The sequence below is a fragment of the Dermacentor andersoni genome, chromosome 1, assembly GCF_023375885.2.
Source record: "Dermacentor andersoni chromosome 1, qqDerAnde1_hic_scaffold, whole genome shotgun sequence".
NCBI classification, from domain to species: domain Eukaryota; kingdom Metazoa; phylum Arthropoda; class Arachnida; order Ixodida; family Ixodidae; genus Dermacentor; species Dermacentor andersoni.
Genome location: NC_092814.1, coordinates 241,983,706 through 242,001,942, shown reverse-complemented (window position 1 = coordinate 242,001,942; position 18,237 = coordinate 241,983,706). Strand labels below are relative to the sequence as shown.

At 44.2% G+C, this 18,237-nt stretch overlaps 1 protein-coding gene across 3 annotated transcripts in view; it reads right to left on the bottom strand.

Annotated features, from left to right (window-relative positions):
• LOC126548095 (salivary peroxidase/catechol oxidase-like) overlaps window positions 1-18,237 on the bottom strand; it is a 49,330-nt gene that overhangs the window by 18,899 nt on the left and 12,194 nt on the right. For all 3 annotated transcript variants that reach the window (XM_050196200.3, XM_050196201.3, XM_050196202.3), the window contains 6 exons: window positions 16,771-16,897; window positions 13,758-13,966; window positions 13,004-13,174; window positions 9,976-10,155; window positions 501-602; window positions 300-407 (listed from right to left, as the gene is read on the bottom strand). In XM_050196200.3, coding sequence (XP_050052157.1) covers window positions 300-407; window positions 501-602; window positions 9,976-10,155; window positions 13,004-13,174; window positions 13,758-13,966; window positions 16,771-16,897 — 897 coding nt within the window. The remainder of the gene's footprint in view (window positions 1-299; window positions 408-500; window positions 603-9,975; window positions 10,156-13,003; window positions 13,175-13,757; window positions 13,967-16,770; window positions 16,898-18,237) is intronic.

The following is an 18,237-nucleotide window of genomic DNA, read 5'->3' as shown; positions in this document are numbered from 1 at the left end:
AGGGGGCACACCGTCGCGATGTGGCGTGCTCGACGACAAACACGCAGCTGGCCCTATAGTGAAAGTTCTCATCGCGCTTGAGGCCAAGCGCGCCGTGAAGAAAGGGCCCTAGTGAAATCATTGCGCTCTCGCCAGAGGAAATTCGTGAACGACGTGAGCATTAGTCGTTGGAAAGCGTTTACGCTATCCGGTCGCTCGTTGCTTGGGAAGCCTCGATTGGTGGATTTCATTTATGTATTTACTTGCTTAAAGTTTTGGTAAATGCGCCACCCACTGCGACATGCGTTGAGCGCACTCACCCGCTCGGAAGCAGATGAAGTCTGTGCCTTGCTCGTTGCACTCCTGCGTGCTGTCTGTCTGTCTCGGCAGGAGCTCGTCCCTGCTGAAGAAGGTGGAAGCCAGGCGGCCTGCAAGTGGTCAGGCGTGGTGAGACCCCTGCGTTCTGCCCGCGGCAATGGTCGCCGTCGTGCGTGATAAGCTCGAGCAAATTGCGTGCTTACCGTCTCTAAAGCTTCGCAGAGACTTCGCCTCTTCTTCTGTCGAGCCGTAAATGTTTGACGCATCCATATAGGCCGTCAGCTGGTTCAGCTGCTCGCGAGGTCCTGCGAAAATGACAGTGAATAAAAGCAACTTGAAGGCACCTTGCTGTTACAGCTACGTATTTGTTTATAAATATCAGAGGCAGTGACATTGGGAGAGTAACAATGTTAGTACGGAGATGTTACACCGTAGTTATGTTGAACTGCTTTCTTGGTTGATTACTTCGGCTTAAAGATTATGTACGCCAGCCGAACCCTATAATTTGTGGGCTACTATTTGTTCATCTCGCAATTAATCGCATGTTTCTCCTGAAAAATGCGTTTCAGCAATCATTCGAAACATCACATTGTCATCTACTATGTGTAGATGACAATAAGAATAAAAATGGGTTGGATCGCATACGGCAGACATCGTGAGCTCCTGAATGGGAGCTTTTCGTTATAATTGAAAACGAAAGTATATAATCAGTGCATTTTACCGGTGCTGACATATTGGGCAGAAACTTGGAGGCTGACAAAGAAGCTTGAGAACAAATTAAGGACCGCGCAAAGAGCGATGGAACGAAGAATGCTAGGCATAACTTTAAGAGACAGAAAGAGAGCAGTTTGGATCAGAGAGCAAACGGGCATAGACGATATTCTAATAGACATTAAGAGAACAAAATGGCGCTGGGCAGGTCATGTAATGCGCAGTCTAGATAACCGTTGGACCATTAGGGTAACAGAATGGGTAACAAGAGAAGGGAAGCACAGTAGAGGACGGCAGAAGACTAGATGGAGTGACGAAATTAGGAAATTTGCTGGTGCTATTTGGAGTCGGTTGGCGCAGGACAGGGATAATTGGAGATCGCAGGGAGAGGCCTTCGTCCTGCAGTGGACATGAATAGGATGATGATGATGATGATGATGATGATGATGATGATGATGATGTGTAGAGACTGCTCGTTCACTAAAAGTCTCCCTCGTAAATGTTTAAGGTTTATTCATTTCAATGAAGCTGTCGTTTCTAATAACCTGCCGGAAGCATGTGCTAAATGTGTTGCGCTGCTCGAGACTGAAGCTGCCGGCGTTGCATTGTGCGTTTGTCACATGCGTTATAGGACCTCATGCAGTGAATCAATGAGACGTATCTCTTTCTGCCTCTTGAACGCGCTGCCCAAGGCCCCGTTCACCTTTTGTCAGACAGCTTATCTCCCATTTCTTTTTTTTATGCGGACCACTGGTATCCCATAACATGTTTCAGGTTGGTCTTATGTGTTACAATTGCCGGTTATGGTTGCAGCATCGACATTCATGCACGCACCGCACATCTCTTGGGGTTTTCTTAAAGGGGTCCCTCAGAGCATTGTTTTTTCCGCAGTACCCTTCATTCTCGAGTACGATTCCAATGTCTTTCGCAAAGCAGTAGTTGCACTGTGGATACCAGTATGGTGTTCAAACGGGTCAGCCGAATATTTCTGCCACCAGACGCAAAAAACGTTTTTTTTTTTAACTATGTACAACAACATTACTCCTTAAGAAATTGGAAATGAGACGTTGTTGGAAGCGAAAAATTGTTACGTTCCATGGTCAATTCACCTCCGTCTATGGAGGCGTGCAACGGCTATAGAGCACTGTTGCATTGTTCAAGAGGTTGCCGTGATACTCTCCTTTTCTGGGACGTCCTCCAAAGAAGAACCGAAGAGCACTTCGTTGAGACAACTCTATTCTCGATTTGTTCCTTGCCTTTCAGAAATCCCAAAGACCCTTCTTATTATATGTCTACGCTAATCGGTCACCGTAGTCGCTGGAAGAGTAGGATGCGCGACAAGCATGACGAAAGCCTGCGATCAACGAAGTCGTTTCTTCGAGAAACTGCGGCGAACGTACGCAGGATGTACCGTAAATATCAAGATGTAATTTGATATGATCAAATAGATATCCACATCTGTGTTAGGTGCCTGTGCCTGCATGTCTGAGTATTAAGCGGAAGTGTACATAAAACCTCGACATTTTTCTGTGGGCTGCCTTTTGCTACTTACTTTTTCCACGCCGTAAAAGAAGAAAAAAAGAAACAGCTGTTGTGGTGCAGCAATTAGAGCACCTCGCTCGATAAGTACGATAAGATATATCTTCTAACGCCGTCCTGAAAGATGCTTTTCTTTTTTTCTGCTGAGAAGCACTTTGTAAAGACAATGTCGAATGAGCTATTGTTCTGCGAAACGCGTATTTCTTTTTGTTTTCATTTTTTTTCAGAGGCATTTTGTACTGACATACCGACTGACGTCAATAAGCCTACCGTTTGAAGAAAGGCCTTACGCGAAGACCGGTTTGTGATCTGTATGACGGCTCTCCCCATTAAAATGGAAGATATCGTGTTTTTTTTTTTAACCTAATTTTTTATGTTTCCGTAAAAAAAAAGGGGGGGTGATATGTCGATACGATTTCACAAAATAGGACGAGCGAGTGTAGCGAAAAATCAGGCATGTTTGCTTCATAATAAGCGAAATGTCACTGGAACTGTCGCTTCAAACCCATGAAAGGCAAAACCAAATGAGTTGACAGTACCATTCACATGTAGCTGTAACAAAACGTCGTTGATTTCAGTGTGGTATTTCGTGCCCCCATTTTGCACTTGTACAGTTATTTGATTTGCGAAAATTTTACAAAAGTTAGCTGGTATGTTTTTCGCCTACTCGTATTTATCAGAAAAGCAATGACTGTAGGAACTTGCGTTTGTAACGCGGCACCCATTTTCTGTTCAATTTTTACCAAAGCTTTTCCCTTCCACTTTTTCAGCAGCCCGGAAAAAATAAGCGCAGGAATTGGCTCTTCACGCTAGTTCGCGGTGACGTACGCCGTATGTTAAACATTAAAAATCAAGAAGCGTGCTCTGGATACGGAATTCAACGCTGGCTTTGTCTTTCGACCAATTTAGTAGACGTGCTCATTCTCGGCTTATGGGGATTCGTTCCACCAAGCTATAGCCACACTCAACAAGGGCCATTATGACGTAAACCGCGGAGTCAAATTCGCCGAATAATGCATAGGGTTTGGGGTTTTTTTTGGCTGCGAAAAGGGAGTTAAACGTGCGTGCTTCTTTGAAGCTGTGGTAATGCAGGACTCCTATCAGTAGATTCAGAAAGCGGATGTTATCATCACCATGCGGAGTGTGCAATAAAGAGTATCTGTAACAAAGAGCTAGCTCGAATGAAGCTCTGTAAGCCAAGAACGATCATGTCTACTAAATTTTGGGAACACAATTTAACAATGTGGAAGCACCTGTGTCTAGCATTGATAAAGACTTGGCGTCAGTCGTCGTAGTCACCCAGAGAAAATGAAGGAAATAGAGGCACCGGTATCTGAACTCGACAAGCAATTAGCTTCCCTGTTTAATAAAGTTGATGAGTTAGAAAACAGAGGATATAAAAATCATTTGATTATTTATGGATTAGAAGAATGTAAGAGTGAAACTACTGCGCAGTGAAAGAAGAGGTAATCGAACAAAAGTTGGGCGTACTTGTAACTGATATTCAACGGTTACATAGATTAGGTCGTAAAACCGAAAATGAAACGAGACCTGTAATAATAAAACTTCTTGTCTACCGTGAAGAAGATTCGGTGCTGAAAATGTCCCATCAGTTAAAGGATACTCAACTGTCCTCTCCGAAGATTTTTCGAGACGTGTACAGGAAATGAGAAAAACATGCTGTGGGAAAACTCAACTGATTAGAGACAACGAGGGTCTAAGTTAAAACTTCTGTTCGATAAGCTGAGCATTGACGGAGTGATTATTTAGGTGGAATAACACCGACAGGTGTCGGCATAAACTTAACGAAAAGGGTACTGCACGACGCATATATGAAGGGCCCTCACTGAAAATACTCAACATAAATTGTAGAAGCATTGTGAATAAGGTGACCGACTTCGAGGCTCTGTTGTTTTCTCATAATCCAGATATTCAGATATTTCTATTTGGAAAGAAATCTGGTTGAACCCTGCATTTTGTGACACTGAACTTACCCCGAATGAATATAGTGCGTACAGAAAAGATCGCGAAGGCAAAGGTGGAGGAGTATGCTTGATTGTCAAGGACTCTATCAACCGACTACCGGTGAAACGGTGATTACGTGCAGCTTTACTTGGCGTCTCATCATGGAGAACACAATTAGCCGTATAGCGAACTAGCCATGGATGTTCTACTTTAGTCTTTAGATTTGTCCTGTTGCAGTGTTCTACTTTGGTCTTCAGATTTGTCCTGTTGCTCTCCTTTCCTCTTTCCTTTTTCCTCCCCTCCTTCCTATCTTCCATTTCTGTGTTTCTGTCACCTCCCTTCAGAAGAGTAGGCAGGCGTTGTGCCCCTTCCGGTGGCAGTTGCCAGCCTGCTCCTCGCTTTCCCTTTCCTGATACCTGTGTATATGTGTATATGTGTTCAAAACAAATATCCACATAATCAGCATGCCAGACACATCTAATATTGAATGTGTGTTTTGTAAGGTCTATCTTGGCAAGGTCAGATATATTATCGGAGCTATGTATAGACTCCCTGGTTCTTCTCTTAGCGTACTAGAAGGCCTTACAAGCAACCTGCTCACATATGTGAAGCCTACCCGACGCGCTGGCTTAGCGGCGATGGTGTTGCGCCGCTAAGCACGAGGTCGCGGAAACAAATTGCGGCCGCGGCGGCCACATTTCGGTGAGGGCGGAATGCGAAAACGCCCGTTTCTCCTGCATTGGGGGCACGTTAAATATCCGCTGGTGGTCAAAATTAAACCGCAGTTCCCGACTACGGCGTGCTTCATAATCAAATCGTGGTTCTGGCACGCAAAAAAAAAAAAGAGAATTCAATTCATATGTGAAGCCTGGTGATCGTGTTGTCCTGGCAGGCGATATTAATCAGCCAAATGTAGACTGGTTTACTCTTTCGCTCAAAGGTCCTAACGATAAATCTGGATACGATATGTTGGATGTCGCATTTTTTTTCTTTTACTTCGAGTTGTAAACAGCTTTACCAGAATACAATTTACCCATAAGTCGGTTCTTGACTTACTTTTCCTTAGCGGAAATATCGATGATAATTACGATTGCGACATTATTCCTGGCATATCCGACCACCAGACAGTGTTGCTTATTCTATCTGACGTTTCTATAACTGAGAGACGCAAGGTGTCCACCTTTGGTGACTTTTCTCCTACCGGTGATGTGTCTATTACAGATATACTGTCATTTAATGTTTTACTTTCTTGAACAGTGGTGATGATGTGCGCAAACTTTGGGACCGTTTTGTCCCAAGCCGAACTAAAACGAGGCAAAAAAAGGAACCTCCAGGATTTATCAGGAGACGTTGCAACTAAGATGGACATTAAAAGGATTAAAAAAGAAAAGGAAAACAGTCATTCTCAGACTAGTTGTCGCCGAACGAAAGAATTTCTGCTATTTCTTCTCAACTTAAGCAGCATATTGACCTAGACAAACAACGTTGTTACGGAACATCACTGCCCAACTTTATTTCGACGTCATGAGAGAAATTTTGGAGGTCAATCTCCTCCAAATCTAAAGATTGTGAAGCGTTTGAATAGATGACGCACTAGTATATGACTAAAATAAATCGGCTGATGTATTTAATGAGCATGTTAAATCGGTATTTACGCAGGGTTGTGCCTAGTTTTGATTTCTCTGTGCGACCTATAGAAGATGTAGTTATTAGTGAACAGGTCATTTTCAATATGCTTCTGAATCTTGATGTGAATGAACAATGAGTGAAGCAGACAACACTGCAAAATAGTTTTTGAAAATATATGCCGAATGGGTCGCAAATATCCTCCATGCTTCATTTGCGATGTTGTTGCCAGAAGGCCAAGTACTGAGTGACTGGGGGACTGCTAGATTAAAACCCCTTCATAAAAGTGGAACGAAGAAATGCATTGCTCACTGCCTTCCTATCTCAATAACGTCAACTGTTTGTATACTACTCGAGCACATCGTTCATAGCCATATATGGGAGTGTCTAGAAAAAAACATAAAATATTAACTGAATATCGCCGTGGATCCAGAAGAAGGTTCTCAACTTACACGCAGCTTTTGGAAACACTGCATGATTTTGCCAACTCAATAAATAATGGACCCCAAATTGATGCAATATTTATGGGCTTCGAAAAGCCTTTCGAGAAGGTTTCGCATAAAAATTAGTTTTTAAACTAGAAAATGCACTACAGAACAGACAACTTTTAACTTGGCCGAACGTTTATCTTAGCAATAGACAGCAATCTGTCGTTTTCAAAGATCATCCGTCAAGCCGATTTTCAGTTGACTCAAGCGTCCCACAAGGCTCTGTGCTTGGGCTATTACTTTTCTTAAAATTTATTAATGACATTGTACGCTATATACCCGTTATCATATAACTTTTGGCTGATGACTGTCGGCTGCAATCCAGTGACAAAAATTCTGCGATCAAGTAATACTAAAGCAGGCCTCTCAGAAAGTTTGTGCATGGTGTGAAGCCTGGCAAATGTATATTAACTTTAACAAAACAGTCTTTATTAAAATTACGAAAAAGAAGAACCCTGTTATCTTTGTCTATTCTGTCACGGAGTTACAGAGTATAAGGATTTAGGTTTTTGATTACTTGGATTTAAATTGGACTAATCGTATCGATCTTATAACCAGTAATGCGTGCCGAAAGCTGCACTTCATTGGAGGAGTTCTTATGGTCTATACGCCTCAAGTCCTTCTGCTGGCATACAAGACAGTTATACCGCTAACAATTCATTATGCTGCGATTATTCGGGACCCATAGACAAAACGAATATTGACAAACTGGAAAGAGTGCAAAAAAAAAAAGGCTGTTCATTTTGTTTTTAATAGTTTCGGCAGCACATCAATAACATGGTCTATTGTCTAAAGCCAATCTACAAACCTTAAGCCCGAGAAACCGCTATTCACGTTTGAAGTTTCTTCATCAATTAATTAAAGGGCATTATAAGGTCGACACGACCGAAAGATTCATTTATCACCTGGATACGCCGCTGGGCAACGTCATAATCTATCAATAACGCCATTAACTACTAGAAGCAACTGTTTTTAATATTCCTTTTTTCCGAGAACTGTTACCGAGTGGAATAACCTAACTAATCATTCTGTGTTGACCCCAACGCTATCATGGTTTGTATAGAGTTTAGAGTGAATGCATTGCATATTTTGTCGCGTTATCAGCTTTACGTGAAACCTGTACTGCTTGAATGCCTGTGCAAATTTTGTTGACAATCGCATCTTGTAAACTACCCTGCTAAAATTCCCAGAAAGGGGCTTGCAGAATAAATGAATGAATGAATAAATAAATAAATAAATAAATAAATAAATAAATAAATAAATAAATAAATAAATACGAATTCGTCATTGGTACGAATTCCCGCGATATTACTATTGCCTCGCAAGCGGCATATGGGCAAAGCATGACTGCACTGGCGAACGTGCGCAGCAACATCAAGTTCGAGCATTTATTAAAGTGAATGGAGAGTTTACAGATAAATAAATTCAGGGTTTTTCACGTGCCAAAGCTTGGGGTTCTTAAACACGCGTCTAAATACAAATGCACGGGCGCTTTTCTCCCCATCAACAATGCGACCAGCGCGGCCGGCATCGAATCCGCGACCTCGAGCTCAGCTGTGCAACGCCGTAGCCACTGAGCTGCTATACCGCGGTGGATTCGGTGCTGTGTTGCCAGCGTTCCTTATTGCCTCCTAATGTTTCCCCATATCTAGCCCTGTACTACTGACGGCGCCTTTATGTTATACAATTAGGGGTCATCAATTGTGGGAAGCGCGCCGGTGACGCCGACATAATGGCTCTAATGCTGTGAGTAATTAGATTTAGGATCGTTAAATACCTTACGCGAACGGTCACGTACGTAAACAGTCTTAACTGTGCTGAACTGTACAACTGCTATCGTTCAACGTAAATTTCGCGTGGTTTGAAATTTGCGTCAGGGTTCTGCTTGATTCTCCTTTTGTTTTTATCGGGTTAATGTAACTTCTTATATATATAGCATTAATTTCGACAGTTAACTTCAAAACAACACTGAGGTAAAAAAAAAATACTGAGATTTCATCAAAATTCTTCCGCTCGTAATAAAAAAAGAATTCGTAAGCTAGAAATGTTCTCGCAAGAGCAGATGCCAGCGAAGCGTGATGTTCAACATATTATTATCGAAATCGGCTGAATTGCAAACAATGCATAGGAATGAAAAGCTTTGTTAATTCAGGGCCTGAAGCAGCAATCAAGGGCGCCTAAAAATAAGTTCATTCCCCGTATTCTCTTTCTTTTTCTTTCTTGCTTTCTATCTTTGTTCTTTGTTGAAATAGAGGGATATAAATGAGATTCGAAAGCAACACACTGTTGTTGCCTACTATGAAGGACGTAATTGGGGGAGCTGGCCTCCTGGTTGGATCCTGACTCCGCGGCGCGAAGCGCCAGTGATGTCATCATTCATAATGAACATAAACGTAACTGACGTCTACTAAATAATGGATACAATAAATACGTTAAAAAGGCCCTATACCGCAATCAAGGCAAACGAAAACAACAAACTCGTCTCTCGCAACACACGAAGCAAAAGCACTTAATACAAGCATTTATTTTGGTCAAGCTTTTGTCTAAGACTCCATAAGTACTGTTAATAAGCAAATATAAGAAATATATTTGTATTATGCGGTCATACAATCAATCTACACGCCAACAAGAATAACATTTTGGCAAAAGAAGAGGGATTACTATTCATGAGCTAAGGTGCGACCGGTGTCGTGTTCGCGTGGCAACGTCTGTCTTTACTCGTGTCAGTAAAAAATACAAGGAGGATCGTAATTGAACGTGAACCTCTAGCTTTTCTGCTTTTTGCCATGCCAATTATGCAAGGATATTCGTAGTACAGAAACATAATTTGACCATGCATACTTTGTTTCCTTTAATTTGTTCACGATTGCTCAAACACAATAGAAGTTCTGCGTACATTGCAGCAATAAGTTGCTGTAATGCTTTTATTTAATCATATTTGGGCCGCCAACGTTGACCACTGTCACGCTGGGTGGATAGGGGTAGGCTATATGAGGACAATTCTCTTCACAATTCCTTGTGATTTATCGCATATATACATAGTTTAAAACTAGAAAATAAAGAATATGAAGCAGCCTATACGAGTCTCCTATGCCTTACTGTTAAGCGGATGACGACGCCTTCGTAAATCGCCTTCACTCCGCGTATTTCAGTAGAACTCATTTGGCTATCGGCCACGAGCAAACGAAGCTTAATGCTTGATCAGTACTTGGGAGATAGATCGTGCTATTGAGGCGTCCGCCTTAAGAGCGACAGTTACGTTGCCCGCGGTGATATAACGGCGGCACTATTCTTTGTTGTCGCAACATTCCGCGGGCGGCCACAGGAAGAAGCGGGAACTCGTGCTCACCAAACGTGCACTTGGGCCTTGGTGCTGGCACAGAACGCACAAACTCGAGGCATCGCAGCTGGAACTGAGCGTAGAAGTGGTCATCGGCGGGCAGCTCGATAGGCATGCAGGCGTGGTGTCGCTTGGTCGGGTTCGAGATCAGCTCCTCGTCGCAGCAAGTGATGGCCGAACCGTTGCGGACTGCGCAGAGTGTTCGTCATTATGCCAGACGCATAAAAGCTTGCTGCTACAGAGCAAATGCGGTGGTTCGATCGACGAATCGGTCTTTTCAGCGTTCCGTATAGCACCACAACGTTTCAACGGCCTGTGTTACAAAGGCCAGTATCCAAACAAGACAGAAGTTGAAAGAAAGGTGGAAACTTGCAGTGATGATCACTAGTCGAACGAGGAACGTCGCTTTAAGTCAGCGTTTCGACAAGGGGAACTTGTCTTCATCAGGGCAGGAACCGCTTTCCTTAGAAACCCGTTAATGTACGCATAGCTCACTTCCCCCGACCCCTCATAGATGAGGAGGTTCCTCTCCTATGAGTGCCCGGGAAATTGAGCTACGCGTACTTAAAAACGCTACTAAGAAAAGCAGTTGCTGCCCTAACGAAGACAAGCTCCCCTGCCGAAACGTTGACTTAAAGCGACCTTCCTCGTTCGACTACTGCTCAAGGCCAGTATAGTGTGATAGACAAAATGCAAAGCAACTTTTACAGTAAAACCAGTATTTCCATTTGTGCCCATTACCGCCAGGTCTAGTCAAGCTTATACTTGTCTATAGCATACCTTTAGCAAAAGCTTATGCGTATAAGTATATATGGCATCTTCGTAAGCCAAATAATGTGTCATAATACTTGCATGCAGAACAGTGATTGTAGCTGCTTGGATTGTGACATGTTGCGTTATACTCGACCTCGGAGCACGTTCTGCCTTTGTTAAGCTACCGGGCGTGTAGACCCTATCATAAAAGGACCAGCCGGTCGTTCCCGAAAACGGCCGGTTGACATCTGGAATTTTTGCATGATAGGGTCTCGCAATCTGGATATGGATATGGTGATGATTTCATTGTATTACGCTTGTTGTTTTGCGTTAGTTTCGTCGTCCCTTGAGAGAGCCCGACGAGCGTTACCAGAATTACGCCATCTGAATTTGCGTGCTGCAGTTTTGATTATTGAAGAAGACGTCCGGTTGGCTACCCTACACCGGGGGAATGGGGAAGGGGGAAACAAAGATGAAGAAGACTGAGTGTTGCATCGACCAATGGCTCACCTTACACCTCTTTCGCGCGATACGTGTCCAGCTCCCGAGTCAATAGAGTAAACAAACCCCTGGCATATTTGTCTACAGCGTGGGAGCGGCGTGCCGCAGCGTGCGCTGGCGCCGTCCGATGGAATTTACTTCTGCATGCAGCAAGCGGGTGGCTTGTCGGCAGGCCATCGTGGCCATCGCCGAGTCGTGCTGCCCTCTACGTCGAACGCAACCACTGTAGTGGTCTGTAGGTGGCTATAGGTCGCGCCGTGAGGATAGTCTAATCGAAATTTCGTATCCCGGCAACTACTCAGGCTGGCCGCACGGGGGACGGTGTTGTCATTAGAAAGCAGCATTGAAAGCCAATTGCTTGCGAGACGCACAAGTATCGGCAACCAGGCCGTATGGTGACGCATATTCAACGCACTTTATCCAGCCACCTACGACGGACGACGCAAACGCCCTTCTATAAGCACATCGCTGACGCTCTCCAGACAAGTGGGATGGGACCGCTGAAACTCAGCGAAGCAATATTTCTGAACGAGACACGTTCTATCCGGCTTTCCTGCGTAACTTTATAAAATTTAAGAACAGCGCGACAGAAGTGCGCTGTTAGCGGAGGCGGTGTCATGTTAAGCGCGTTCCGAACGAACATTTGCTTTAATTTTTCGTGGGCTTACAAGTATGTCGGATTGAAGCTGATTATGAGTATTGTTTTAAGGGAAACTTTGTAACTGAGGACGACAATATTTAGTTTAGTGCTCTCCATTCATAATCTAGACATTGCAAGGAAATGACTGTTAATTCATAAAACACTTCACGCAAATTTTTTATTTGACACGTAGAACTTTCTTTGAAAATTATTGAATAAGAATTAACTTTACCGTGTGGGAAAACAAATGTCACGTCAAATAAAATTGCACGACTTAGAGGTGCTTTTCTGAGCATTTGTGGCATGACTACCAGAGTAACTAATAATTTCGTTCCTTTCAAGGGTCCTCTTTACCGCACACGACCTTATTTCTCATGTACATTTCCTGGTGGATTCTCAGTGGGCACACTAAAGAACCATGTGGAATTTTTTTTTATTATGGGGTTTTACGTGCCAAAACCACTTTCTGATTATGAGGCACGCCGTAGTGGGGGACTCCGGAAATTTCGACCACCTGGGGTTCTCTAACGTGCACCTAAATCTAAGTACACGGGTGTTTTCGCATTTCGCCCCCATCTAAATGCGGCCGCCGGGGCCGGGATTCGATCCCGCAACCTCGTGCTCAGCAGCCTAACACCATAGCCACTGAGCAACCACGGCGGGTAACCAGGTGGAATATAGTCGATTTATAATGTTAATTTTATGAAATCCTCGCAAGAGTAAATGGCAACACTGAGGAAGGTTTCCTTCGCGATGCACTAGATAACTAGAATGACATTTGAATCGATGGGAATGCCTCCCTTCGAGGCCCTCTTGTATACGTTCATCGCCCATCTGAAGCGCTACGTAAATTTTGGGCGGAAATAAACCGACAAGCAAAAATGAACTTTCTGTGAAATAGAGTTGTCCCTTATAAAATCCAGCTGGGTAGTGCAACTCAGCCAAACGTGTACCTGAGCGCAGACAGGGATGTGTCGGGGTGGGGAACTTATTGGTACGCTGTGATTTTCATCTTACTTCAAGGCACTCCTTGGTTCATTATTTGTTGATAAACATTTTTTTGTCAAAGACGCTCTCTAGCAGGTTTCTGTTCGGAGTAAAACCAGACACACGCTATAACAAGAAAGTTCACCGTGGACTCACACCGGGACACTCCAGTCAGAGTGAGGTCGTGGTCGACAAACTGGGCGAACTGCATGAGCATGAGTGTGTTCCTTTCGTTGGGGAAATCAGCGTCAGGGTCCGCCGCGACGGAGATCTTTCTCGGGTTGGGAAGCGGGCTTCCATCGACGCTGACTCGCGGAAGCGTGAGCCCTGCAATGGTGGCAGTGGAGGACAAACACGTAAGCTAACAAGGTTACGAATTGGGCCCTGTTGGTTATACTTTGTTCAATATAAACGCGCTGCTTAACAGCACAGAACGAAGAAAGAGTGACCTAATTAGGCAAACATCACACAGAGAGCGAACAACTTAAAACTATTGAGGCTTTCAGAAATCAACAGTTCTTAGTTCGCGGGCTGAGTGATGTGTGTCCCGTTTTCCGCTTCTGCCGAACGAGACATAGAAGTTTGAACGAACTGTCGTGGCAGTATATTGATGCATCCCTTTCATGCTTCTGATGTATTCATCATCATCCCATTCAAAGCTCACTGCGGGGCAAAGGTCTCTTCCAGTAATCTTTGATTACTCCCATTCTGCCATCAACCGTGCATTCTATGCCCGCACTTAATCTTATCACTTAATTTAACCGTGCTTCTCATATGAGGCGACATAGAACACCAGCCTTGTAAGAAATGTTACTTCAGCATATTCAGTAATGAAATAACAAAAAATGGTATTTCACAGAAAGCTATATTCAATTGCTTTTTTTTTGTTGCTTTTATAGTGCTTGCTTACCGTCGGCATAGTTGGGCGGCATGAACCTCTCAAAGGCAGTCAGCGACTTGCCCCACTCGCGGTTTTGCAGATTGTTGCAGAGACCATCGGGGGAACGGTATTTTGTAGATGGGCAGCGAGGGATCTTTGGGCAAGCATCGGCGATCACCGTGTTCTGGAAATTGAACCTCTGAAGACCGTCTCGACCCTGTGTCGAGTCCAGGTTGAATCTGCGAGTGCAAAATATCTTGGAAGGCGACGATCTCGCGCATGCTCGAGCAAGCACCGTGTATGCGCCAAGACAGTATTGACGTAAAGACTGCCGTAAATATCACTGACTTTTTTTTTTCTTTCTGACGTGGTTAGTGTTGTAGAACTGAAGCGAAGAATTCAGTTCACGTTAGTTACAATTAATTTACTTACTTTAATTCTGCTTGTTTATCTTACTTGACTATAATTTATTCGGCTACGTCGCTGAGAGAATGCACGCTTATACGAGACAGCATTTGTGATTAATGGAAGAGTTTATTTATGACAAAAAAAAGACATGCTGCCGTTATGTATTATTTCTATCTATCCTTTCAAATAGGAAAAATACAACTGTGAGTTCACGCCCGCAGAAAATTTCTACAACTCCTCCCAACGCTCTTGTACAAAAGAAAAAAAAGTGCAACTTGCCTTGATGTGTGCAAGTGTACCTATAGAAGTATACCTGTGCGCGTCAGGCGTCTTCCTTTCGCTCGATGGTGTGCGACATCCATGCATGAGGAATAGTATATTGGATGGTAGGCTGCTGCAGAAATACTTCCGTGCTTGCCAACAATTTAAAATTGGGTCCGTTGTTCGCATTAAAAAAAATTTCTGCCAGTGCGTTTAGCATTTATCATCGAATGCTAGGAGTTGCAACATTTGCTTTGTAGGAATACGTATATTAGGCGAATGATCACGGCGGCATCAACTGCGCCCGCTCTGCGTGCGCCGTGAGTATAAATTGAACAGAAGAAAAAAAAAGGTAGATACAAAGACCCCTTTGCCTGCAATAACTTCTCACTGCGATACACCTTCATATTGCAGCTGTCAGTGAAAATATACCACTCGTCGCCACACACCCGCACATGCGACAAATATCGACGAGCGTAGAAACATACCGAGGGCGAATCAGAAACTCCTTGCCCCTATGTTTTTTAGCCAAATTACAGCTGTAAATGCGAAGTCAACATATCCATTCCTAGCAGTGGACCTTTCTTGGACCGGCCTGGCCTTATCTGCCGATATCTCCTCGGCACGGCGCTGCTGTCAGCTGTTGAAGATGGCGGTTGTGCTTCACACGTCCACGGCGTACGAGCAACGATTCGTTTTCTATGGAGCAAGGGACGAACGCCCACCGAAATCCACAGGGAAATGGAGCCCACGTATTGGGAAATGTGTCTCGCTTCGAGAAGTGTGAGGAGGTGGTGTTGTGAGTTCGCAAAAGGCCGTGAAAGCTTGCATGACAACGAGCGTTCGAGGAGGCCGCGTGCGTCGCTGATTGACGACCGCGATAGGACAAATTTAGTGCTGCGATTGGAAAAATTTCTGAACCGGTGTGAGGACTATGTGGAAAAATAGTGCAAGATACGTGCAATAGTACGTATATATGTAATTAACTGTATGTACCTTATTTTGGGTGATTTGGGTGTTTGGACCTATTTTTATAGGTGCAAACACTTTCTGATTTGCCCTCGTATGTGCGCGTTGCAGTCGGTTTTCATTTGCGGGTGTTTAAAGGTTTGCTGATGATATATATTCTCAGAGCTCCATATACTACAATACAATAAGAGAAAGCCGCTGTGCCACGCTAAAGAAAACTTTCCTTTACCGACAGTGAACTACAAGTGCAAGACAGGCAGGGCCACTACCTTCGAGTTCCCGAATCAACTTCCCGTAACATCATAGCTTCTGACAACGTCTAGCCGAGGCTATGTTATTTTTAGTTATTAACAAGAGAACAGCATCACTCTATAAAAACTACAAAAAGAATTTAATCTGACAACTTTTTTAGGCTTTTCAAGCCTACAAAGACAAGTTGAGACATTCTCCTTTGACAGTTGTCTTATCCCGCCGTTGAACGAGCGTTGAGAGGGTTGCAAAGGCTTAATGCGCAGCTACAGGCTGGTTTAGTGTTTTTTTCTTGCGGGGCAATAACGATGACGACATTTATTTATTTAATTGATTATTTGCTAGCTCATTAATTAATCCCTAACTAAATATTTAAATTACTGCTCAGAAGATTGGAGGTGTATAGGGAGAAAAAGCTCAACAGACATCGACGAGCTCCTGAACACTGCATTTCTCGCCGGCAAATGCGGCAACACAGCAGAGGCACGAGAAACGCATCACCCAATAGAAAATTCAACTATACAAGAATAAAAAAGCGCAACACACTGAAACTGCAATAAAAGACGCATCGGTATAGCTGTTCGAGTAACTATAATATAAAAAGTTGGCTAAATCAGATCTGGCAGAGGATAACAAAGATAAACCACTGCTCTCAATACTACGAATAAGTGCAGGGAGGCAGTGGCGCAGCATCTGAAAGCCGTAACGAGAGCGCAGTGTAGCAACAGAGATGTGCGATGGAGTACTGAACCTGTAGGTATCGGCCCAGCAGGTCGCCATTGCAATGTCAGAAGAGTTGTTACATTGTGCATTGTCTCTTGTTGTCCTCGATAGGGGGCTAACACAGGCATGACTTTGAAGAATGGTGTTGGCGATCGAGCAAATTTTTAGCCAATGTATCTTTCATCGTCTGCGTCATTTTTAAATCGAGAGATCAGCAGTGACATACATATACGTCTTATTTTCGGCAACCTGCGAAATACGTGCTCACAATACATTCTCTTTTCTGCCATCTTCTTGCACTGATGAGATCGTTCTTATAACCACTTTTCGAGCACTCCCTCCCGGCAAAAGGGAACCAGAGTGTCTCTTACGCTTTCGGCTGACGTCTTATAGCTGAAAACTACATCAGCTGCAGTCATGTGGGGGAACGTACCTGCGAGCGAGCTCCCGCGTGGCTTCCAAGCCGATGAGACCGTCCCTGCCGAGAGACTGGACGATTGGCTTGGAACCGAAGAAGGCAGCATGCAGGGACGCGGTCGTATGTCGCTTTGCGAAAAGGCCTGAAGCCAGACAGAGTTCGCAATTAGGAACCTGGATATATATATATTTTTTGTAAATCGTCTCTGCCGTTTAAAGCACGTGAAAATAGAAGGACATTCAGTTAATTTTCTCTGTTTTTTCCTTCTTCTATGTCTTGATATGACAATCCTAATATTCCACACATGCTATCTACACATGATCATGTTTGCCACATGTATGCTACTCACTTGCCCGCTTCTAAGACCCCGTTCGACTTATCGTTGTCGGAAAGCAAACGAGATCGAGGGTGCTTCCCATCCCCGCCTTTTCCCTGAGCGCTGCTGGCTAAAAGTTTCAAGGTCAGCTTCTGCATATAAGGTGCAGGTAAGTACCCACTGTATATCTATCTGCAGTGCCTGGTAATAAGAGGAAAGTTGACATACCTTCGCCAGCTCTACAATATTTTGCACTTACGCAAGTCTTGCAGATCCCGCGCTACTCGTTGATGTATTTACACCCACGGATTTGTCATGCCTGTATCGTCGTCCATAAGCACTTGGAGCCTGTCAATAAAGGCTTCATTCTCGCAAATGTTCATTCACAAGGCATCTGCCACAGCTACTGAGCTGGCTACACTGCTGGCAGCCTTTTAAGCTGCCTGTCATCGGGAGTGGGTGATCTTCAGTTTCACACAGGCCGCTATTCAATCCTTGAAGAGATCGCGGCTGCGGAGAGACACGAACTGGCCTCTAGGATGAGCCATTGTTGTACTTAAATGGTGCCCGCCCGCTGGGGCAAAGTCGGTAACGTCAGACCTTAGCGTACTGCGTTACAGTAGCTCCTCCGGACTGGTTTTAACACAGTTCTGAAGTGACTGTTGTGTTAGTGATTAAGTGGTGCTTGCAACGTAGCCCATGGTGTGACGATGGGCGAAAATGCGGGTCCCACGTGTCCTTTTGACCCCAACTTACTTCTACATGCCACGTGGTCTTGATTGGCGCAGCCGAACATGCCTACATCGTCTTCGTTTGAATGTAGCATACACGGATGACTTATAGGAAAATAAGCTATTCTGCGCACACGTGTGACCCACAGGCATAGTATAAGAGGACTTGGAACATGTGATTTGCATATGTAGATGCTCCGCAACCTCTAGAAGTGCCTCTGTGGCGGCGCACGACGAAGTGCGTCAAGGCAGCGCGAGTTGCAGCGAGTGCGTAAGTCACGAGAATAAATGTGACGTGCTTTTTGTATCTCGACGTGGCAACATATACCTTCTCCGTCACACCTTAAAAAACACTCTGAGCATTCTTCACAACATGCGCATTCAACGTAGTGGCGTAGCCAGCAATTTTTTGTAGGGCGGTGGGTGGGAGGCAGT